Source organism: Chrysemys picta, unplaced genomic scaffold (genome assembly GCF_011386835.1).
Source record: "Chrysemys picta bellii isolate R12L10 unplaced genomic scaffold, ASM1138683v2 scaf2166, whole genome shotgun sequence".
In the NCBI taxonomy this organism is placed as follows: domain Eukaryota; kingdom Metazoa; phylum Chordata; order Testudines; family Emydidae; genus Chrysemys; species Chrysemys picta.
The window spans coordinates 1-9,437 of record NW_027054870.1 but is presented as its reverse complement, the minus strand read 5'-3'; the positions used below and the strand labels follow the sequence as shown (position 1 = coordinate 9,437).

The 9,437-nt window shown below is 43.2% G+C and overlaps 1 protein-coding gene across 1 annotated transcript; it reads left to right on the top strand.

Annotated features, from left to right (window-relative positions):
• Positions 1-346: 346 nt before the first annotated feature.
• Positions 347-9,431, top strand: LOC135972078 (glucose-fructose oxidoreductase domain-containing protein 1-like). The gene is given in 4 exon segments (XM_065580243.1): positions 347-3,978; positions 3,981-4,076; positions 4,079-4,119; positions 4,121-9,431. Coding segments are annotated over 4 exon segments (858 nt in total). The 5' UTR covers positions 347-3,443; the 3' UTR covers positions 4,307-9,431.
• Positions 9,432-9,437: the final 6 nt, after the last annotated feature.

Genomic DNA, 9,437 nt, shown 5'->3' with positions numbered 1-9,437 from the left:
AATCAGCTGTTTTGTGCAAACCTTTCATGTTCTCCCTGTTTCAAGAAAACGATTGCTTGTAAATTTACAGCTGTGGAGAGGACAGAGATTAGTAGCGCATAGAGTCAAATGCTGAACAGCGTCCTCCTGAAAGATCAGTGCTGGTGATAATATAAGAGCTATCTGGGCATAAAGCAGAAAGCTGTTCAAATCCCCGCCAGAGTAGAGCATAGTACGTGGATTAGGATATGTATAAATAAACAATGGCTCTAAAGGTTTGCATCTGAGGCTTTTTTAATTAATAAAGAAACCGATTTAAAATGCTGCTAAAAGAAACTGCAAGCTTCCCCCTCGTTTTCTCTCTCTCTCTTGGTTCTGCTCATCCCTCCATGTGTGGGCCTAACTTCCACTGATTCTAAAGGCAATTCCCCTGTGTCTCAGGGCCCATAGGGTGCTCAGTCTTATTATTTGTTTGTTTGTTTGTTTGTTTGTTTGTTTGTATATTGGTAGCTCCAAGAGGTCCCAATCAGGGCTCAGTTGTTCTAGGCACTCTACACACGTGTAAAGATTGTCCCAGAGCTCCAAAGAGTTTACAAACACAATGCAGTCTTGCCCTCATGTACATATATGTACGTTGCTGCATATCTTACGTGATCAATGACTGTGGAGGACAGGAAAAAAACCCAATAGCATGTGTTGGGGGAAGGGAGAGGAGGATGAGAATCAAACTGGAACAGGAACTGAACTCAGAGGATTCTCTTTCATTGGGTAGATCAGCTCACGATTGAGCCCCTGTGGATTCCTCATTGAGGGATTTGACTGTATCAGGGACCATTTGATCACCCCTATTATCCTCCAGCAAAGACTTAAAGAAAACTGTGGCAAGCAGATGTAATCCTTGTGAAATACTGTCTGTCTAGGAATAATCGTTAGAATTTCTTATTAGTCTCATGTTCTCACATCACATGATGACCCCCTAGGATATAATTGCACCTGACATTTTCTCTGTGTTCATGGCTAATTGTCCAAACTAGGGCCCACTGTAAAGCATCCATGTAACAGAAAATGGCTCATTGAAATAATCACCGAGCTGTCTGAAGCAAATGGTACAGCAGAACATTACCTGTTAAAGGAATATGGGTCAGGAAGATGAATGCAAACAAATCCTGCACTGTGACATCGCTGAAGGAATTACACAGGAGCAGGAGAAGGCTGACTATAAAGGAGAAAGCTTAGACACCAGTCTGTAGGCAATCTGTAAAGATGAGAAAGGAAATGTAGAACAGAAAACCATGACTGTTTGAAAGGGAATCCAGTAGAATATAATACAATTAGAAAAAGATTGTGTGTCTATAGCTATGTCTACATGTACAGCAGCATGTCGAGTACATATATTCCACGCTCCCCCTAGCATGGGTGTAAATAGCAGTGCAGGTGGCGAGGCACTGCTTAGGTGAATAGAGTGAAGATACACCCGAACCCTAGGGTATGCACCTCACATGGCTCTCTACTCACCCAAGCAGTACCTCCCACGTTTACAGTGGTATTTTTAGCAGCATAGTGTCCTGCTGCCAGAGCCTTTCCCTGCCGTGGAGAAAGACTTCAGCAGTGGGGAAAGGCTCTGGCCTCCCCACTCACTGCCAGAGCCTTTAACTGATGCGTGTAGCTACACACTGCAGTGAGGACACAGCCTGCTTTTCACTGTAATGTGTGGCTACGTGTAAGTTACATGCTGTCACCAGTGTGAACAAGGCCTATTTGTCAGTGGCCATATAAAAGGGGCCGGGGGGGGGACACACAGTTCATTCAGTCCAGTTTAATCCAGTTCATTCAGTCCTGTGGAGATGATTTACCAGTTTTGACTACCTCTTCGGTGGTGACAGCCCTAGCTCCAATTCTGATTGGTCCAATATGTAGCAGACAAAGACTAAATAGGAAGTGTATATGAATTGATTGTCAAGGCCAGATTATGACCCTTTTCCCTCCTCCTGGGCGAGCAGTTAGTTACTTATGTGAGTGGTCCCAGTCTGACCCCAAGGGGTTGTCTGTCCTTATGACCTCCCATCTGAGCACCTCATAAACATTTATGAACATATCCTCAAAACACCCCTATGAAGGAGGGAAGTACTATACTCAGTTTTAGAGACAAGGGACTGAGTCACACAGAGATTAAATGGGTTTCCTGAGATCACACATTTAGTCTGAGACAAGAACTGAATATGCATCTCCTGAGTCCTTCTCCACAAGACCTTCCTTCCTCCTCTCAGGCTTTTGTTTAGAAGAAGGCAGGACATAATGCAGGGCCGGATAGGTGATAGGAGTTCTGCCATTGCTCATCGGACATAAAAATCCATCTGTGCTATTATAAATGGAATTAAGACTTCAAGAACTGTCAGTTCTTTTCACCCTCCTTTACATGTGAAAAGCCCAGGTACAGCCATAATATATACAACAATTTGAGTCTTTTTTTATCTGGGAACAGGTGTTACTTGTAACTAATGCTCAAATTGGAATGGTACAAAGTGATTTACCTTGCTGTCATTTTGAATTGCTTTCTGCATGCTAGCAGTTATTGCAGGTCTATTCGTGTAACTTTACCTTGCCAGCACTGCATTTGTATATGTACAGGAAGAAAGAAGCCATCAAGAAGAAGTCAATAATAAAACAACTATTAGATATCAAAACCCAAATTGCATTCAGTACACGCAGGTAGCTTGTTAAAACAGAATCCTCATAAAAGGTTCAATATAACAATGTGCACATATGGGAAATGTTGGAGGACAGATCGTCCCAGCTATATGTTTACATGTTTGACCTCTTTTGAGACATCACAGGTCTTCTTTGACATCCTAGATATGTTACTAACATCTTGACAAGGGGCTCCCTCAAATATTTTGCACCTCAGCCAGAATGATACGTGATGTTCTGTGGGTAAAATACTATTTCCCGCTCCCCCACCCAAAATAATCAATCCAATACACTTCCCTCCTCTACAAAATCCATCAAACAGAAAGGGTAGGGATGGAGAAATGAGTCCCCTAAGAAGAAAATCCCAGGATTTTCAGTGTCCTAGTGTGGGCTACTATGGGCATAAGATCTCCTCTACCATGCGCTTCTGCAAGTAAGAATGAGGGAAGGCTAGGATTAACTTCTCACTTTCGTACCCACTTTTTGGCGTGAATGAATTTTGAAAACAGGAAGGGGTTCGTTTTCATTGCAGTACTCGGTCAGTTGACACATCTTATGAATACACTGCGGGATTTTTGTGCATATCGTACCACTGGTTCACAAAATGTTGTCTTCTTTCCAATATGTCTCTTGTTGGTCTTGATCAATATTTGCCCATTAAAATGTCCTGAGCTCACTCACTCTGGTTTTTTTTTTTTTTTTTTTTATACTGTTTTGCAGGCATTGGAAAAAATGTTATCTGTGACCGAACAGCAACTCCCCTGGATGCCTTCAGGATGATGTCTGCGGCCCATTATTACCCCAAGCTCATGAGCATCATGGGGAACGTTCTCCGCTTCCTGCCTGCCTTTGTGAAAATGAAGCAGCTGATTCAGGAGGGCTATGTGGGGGAGCTGCTGGTGTGCGAGGTGCAGGTGCACAGCGGAAGTCTGCTGGGCAAGAAGTACAACTGGAGCTGTGATGACCTGATGGGGGGCGGGGGTTTGCACTCGGTCGGTACCTATATCATCGACCTCTTGACCTTCCTCACCAGCCAGAAGGCTGTGAAAGTGCATGGGCTGCTCAAGACCTTTGTGAAACAGACAGACCACATCAAGGGAATACGTCAGATCACCAGTGATGACTTTTGCACGTTTCAAATGGTTCTGGAAGGAGGGGTGTGCTGCACTGTGACACTTAACTTCAATGTCCCTGGGGAATTCAAACAGGATATTATTATGGTAGGTTCAACTGGTCGACTGATTGTAATAGGCACTGATCTGTATGGGCAGAGCAACAGCTCTCCTCAAAGAGAGCTCCTTCTAAAGGACTCTATGCAGTCAGCAACTCCTTACTGCCTGAGAAAGCCTTCAGTGATATCCCATCCCCATACCTTCAGGGCACTATTAAGATGGTACAGGCCATCCGGCAGCGTTTGAGGACCAGGATGACAGGAGAACCTGGGATGGGAGGGCCCCTCACCATGGCTGCAACTTTTGATGACTGCCTGTATGCCTTGTGCGTAGTGGACACCATTAAAAAGTCAAATCAACTAGGGGAATGGCAGAACATTGCAATCATGACAGAAGAGCCCGAGCTGAGCCCTGCATACCTGATCAGTGAAGCCATGCGTAGGAGCAGAATGTCTCTGTACTGCTAGCTTCACTCAGCTCTTAGAAAGGATTGAAACAACACAGCTCTTAAAGAATAATTCAGACAGCATAAGGATTTGGACATATAAAAGTTTGACAAATTTGGTGTTTAAACCAACTAAACTAGTTGGTGCCCCTATACTACGGTGATGGGAGCATTAGAAATGCCTAAGCTAGACAGCTGGAAATGAGAATTGTTTAAGGGCTGACCTAAATAACTTGTGTTAACTGTTTAGCAGCAGTATTAACTGTCTGGATAGCGAGATATCATGGAATCAGTCTCCTGCATGGAAGTGCTTAGCTGATCCAGTTGTGTTTACTGTGAAAGTTCAGGAAGGTCCTTTTGACTTACCTGTCCTGCCAGAGGGCTGTGAAGGCTCTGTCATGTCAGAGAGTCTCCTGTGGCATCTGACGTGAAGAGTTCCTACCATGCCAGCTGACAACACACCACACTGTACTACTACATTACTATCGAGTTCTTAGAATAAGAAGACTTGTGTGACCAAGTGTCATGTGACCTGGACAAACTTGGCAGCTCAATTTTCATAGTTTATTCTGAGGGGTTTTTTTTTATTTTATTTTTTTTAACACAATTAAGTAGGGAACATTGTGGCTTTTGTAAACAAGTCCGTCTCCAACAGCAGCTCATATAACTGTGGGGGATGGGGAAAGCATTCTACAAGCTCATGTTAAGTTTCAATGTTAGCTGTACAGATGTGCTCATAAAGAAGGCTTGTGCAAAACGTTCATCAGCAAAATCCAGGCCATGTGACACTCTCTGATTTGGGGTTTGTTACACAGCCAAAACTTGGGCCAGGTTTACACACTTTCCTGTGAGCCTGGGATTGAGTTCTGAGTGAACCGGGCTCGAATTATGGCAAAGAATATACAAAACTAAGTGGGCTTCTACCCCGAAAGCTATGTTTTGCGTTTTTGTGTTTTTAAATGTATGTGAACCTCAACCTAAACGAAAAAATCTGCACCAGCCACCAAGTTCCACATTGGTCAGCCCAGAACCTTTCAGCTCCTGAAAATGGAAGGTCTGAATGCTAAACCACAAAGAATGAGAAAAATTCTTAAAGATTTGCAGGGAAAAAAGCAAAAACCTCCTTACCTGCCTAAAGTCAGCAGCCACAGGTACTGTGCTGACTGTTCCCTTTGTCATCAATGCAGGAACTGACAAATGGTCTCTGTTTACTTATCCTCTTTGTCTTTAATGTCTTAGGCCCTGCTCTTGCAAACATTTTATGCGGATGCTTGTGAATTGTCCTGGTGAGCTCTGTGGGACTCCTCTTGTGCATTAAGCTACTCACGTGTTCACGAGTTTGCAGCATCGGGGCTGCAGCTATGGAAAATAACACAACAAAATGTAATCCCCAAAAGAATACAAAGCAAAATTACATTTGTCTTAAACTGTAGCAAAACGACTTGTTTTGGTTAATCTGATTGTGGGGGGCGGAGGGGAACCTCTTAGAAGATTTATGTTTGCTCTAAGGATTGAGAGAGAAATTTTGAACCTTTTTCTCAGGGACACCAGGTCAGTATACTAATTAATTGTTTAGATTACAAAAATTATGACTCTTTACATAAAAAATGTTTACAGCTCTGTCATCTTTAGGGGTGCTTAGAGCTCCCTTAGGAATCCTGCTACTGACCCCTACCTTATTACCTTGGTCTCTTGACTGCTATGGTCTAGGCTTTAGTGCTGCATTTACTGAACTGGGAGAGCAATGCTAAGTACAATTTTTATTCGAAAAAATATCTAAAATCCTAGATATTTGTGAACTTTCATGACTTTTTTACTGAGATCTATAAATAGCGTGAATAATGGAGGAAAAAGGTCATACAATTTGTTTAAAGAATATTATGAAATGAATCAGTCTATTGGATGATTACTGTTTGACCAGCTCTAGCAATTGTATCTGTTGTTTACTGCTTCTGCTAGGGCCTTGGGCAAGGATGCAGGGCTTCTCCTGCCAGGGTCTCAAGTTTCTATTTTTTTTTCCAGTTGTTTAAAATTATTCCTTGGAAAATAATTGTCAATGAAGTAATTAAGCAAATAGGAAATCGCCAAGATTACAATCATCGTCGCATACAACACTATTCCTTTATTTAAATAAACCTGCTATCAAACACACACACACAACCCCACCAGAGGGACAGTCAGATCAAAAACTAAATCTTTCTTAGCAAAAGAATGATGTTAATCAGAGAGGGTCAAGAGACATATATTGATTTTTTTTTTTTTTAATGCAGTATGGTGTAATCTCCTTACTGAGGACAAAGGTAGAGTCATGGATGTAGGATAAAGTGGATGACTAAGGGACAGAAAAATCAATGGCAGGGAGCTAGGTATGATAAACCAAGTCTGATTAAAAAAACAAAACAAAAAACACCATCCCAAACTGTAGCCCAAAACCTGAATTAAATCTGAACCAAAATATTTTTTAGTTTCTCTTCATTTATTATTTGCATTGCGGTAGGGTTACAGAGCTCTAGTCGTGGACCAGGACCCCATTGTGCCAGGTGCTGCACAAAATTTGATATCTTTGCCATCTATATTTTTAACGTTTGTGCCTCTCTGCAGTTTTATGGTTCTGGCTGAAAGCATAAGTGCTGGAATCCTGGGCCTTGTTCCTGCAGTGAGCTCCATGCAGGCAGAATACGGAGTCCTACTGAATTCAGTTTTTCTGGTCCTGAGCTGAAAGCTTTCAGGTGGTGTGCATCACCCTTCCTCTCCTTAGCCTTATTGGTTCGGATACTGCAATTTGCAGAGTTTAACTCTAACTGGGGTGCAACTGGTGACTGCTTGCAGTCAGGACTGAATGAAGTTTTTGTACTTTCCAGGATGTAAGGTGAGATGAAATACTGCTATCTGGGCAAGGTTTTGGTAACATCAGATGTAAATATATTAAACTGCCATCTGAATTAAAGGAACAAGTGACTAGTTTATTTGTAGAATGTGTCATAATATTCCAATAAAATCATGACTTACTCTATAATAGGGCTATTTAGATTTGCAGTATCAAACCCTCATTATTTTTGGGACAGTTTGAAGTACATTGAGCAGAATGCTGCATCTGACCCCTGGAGTTCACATCACATTTAAGAATTTGGCCAATGGTTAAAAAAGGTTTACAGTATTTAATTTAAAAGAATCCCTGGTACTGTACCAACGTATTTGGAATAGCAATTTTAATGCTACTCTTTCTCTAGTGCAGGGGTGGGCAAACTTTTTGGCCTGAGGGCCACCGACTGCCCCGACCCTTATCCACACCCCCGCCCCCTGACAGGCCCCCTGGGACTCCCATGACTAGCCAACCCCCACCCCCGTTCCCCGTCCCCTGACCGCCTCCCTTACCCCCAGAACCTCTGCCCCATCCAACTGCTCCCAGTCCGCTAACTGCCCCCTGGGACCTCCCGCTCCTCACCCCCTTACCATGCCGGAGCCAGCCATGCCGCTGCGCTGCCCGGTAGGAGCAGCGGGCCAGAGCGCTGGCGGCATGGCATGCTGAGGCTGCGGGGGAGGGGTGACAGCAGGGGAGGGGCTAGGGGCTAGCCTCCCAGGCCAGGAGCTCAAGGGCCGGGCAGGATGGTCGCGGGCCGTAGTTTGCCTACCTCTGCTCTAGTGCCACAAGATTTGAGCTCCTGCTAGAATTGGTTCAGACCCAGTTATTCAAATCCAGGCTACTATTTAATGTACAGTAGCCTAGAAGTAACCTTGTGCACTTGCTAAATCAAAAATAATCTTGTTTTCTAAGGCTGCTGTTGGAGAGGCTCTTTCCTTTGCCATTCGTTACTTGTGTACCTGTGATATTAAAAATTGTGATCTGCCGCCAAAGAGGCAGAGAGCCAAAGCAATGCTCATTAAGAGGCAGGTTATGCCTGGCAGTAAATTCAGTAGAAAGATTCCCATTGACTCCATGTGGAGTTGGATTGGGCTCCAAGTGAACAAGGAGGTAAATGGAGTGCAGCCCCTCCTCAGATCCCTGTGTAGCAGCAAGGCACAATTGCAGTCCTTCCATGTGCCCCACAAGTTTCAAGATACCCCAAGTGGGTGAGAAGGTGGGTCCATGGCCCTGTATACACCAGCCAGCAGAATAAGCTGGCCATGCAAGTAAAGTATAGTGTAACCCCTGGACGGGTGTAACAACAGGTGCACTCTGCCTGTGTGTCAGGGAGCTTAGGAAGGAGTCATGTTTTCCTAAGGGCAAAATTCCTCCCAGAACTCCTTCTGGAGCTGTGCCCCAATGCAGGGCTCAGTTAAGCCGTAAACAATATTAGCAATCTCAAGCTTTGGGCTTTCCCATATCTCATATCCTGCACATGGCTAGATTAGTAGCATTCAACTTATATAGTTAGAAAATATCTATGTATAGATAATACGTTCTTACCCGGGATCCCTCTATGGCATAGAGTCAATGCATGCACAGACAAGCTCAGACTCAGTATGAGTTTCTGCAAAACTCATCTTAACCTTTGGCTGAAAGCATGAGAAATTCCTGTCTAGCTAGCTAAGCAATCAGAGGCACTCTCCACTTTGTACTGATTTTTTTTTTCTCATCTCTTCAATAGCTTTTGAATTACAGTGACCACAGAAGAGAAGGGGTATCCCTATCTCTGCTCCACATTGTCCTGGCACGTAAACTATTCAATTCTGGCATTATCCTGTTTATTTTTATGTCCTTGCAACTATAGCAAAAACCAACTAAAAATGACTGCTCTGTACAAAAATTAACATTATTCTTAGCTAATTTTATTTCACAACAAAAGACAAACTTAGCATCTCCATTGCATCTTTGCAGAGATCCATAAATGACTACTGACAGCAATGCTTGTCACTGGAAGTTTTTAGCCCTGGACTTCTAGATGTTGTTGTAAGTATAATACACTGAGTGTAATCTGTTCATTTTGTACCTACAAGAGTTTAAAAGCATCTAGCAGACCTTGGGCTTTGTGCAGCTATTTAATGCATTGGCTTAACACTCTTACCTCCTTGATGGGCAAGTGATATGCCCTTAAATAGCTGAAAAGTTCAACACTGAACTGTTTGACCTCTAAAGATGGCTTTTGGGTATTAAGGACTAGCTGTGAGATGGCAGGCTTATGCAGGATAGAAGGTTCTGTTGTTGTTGTTCT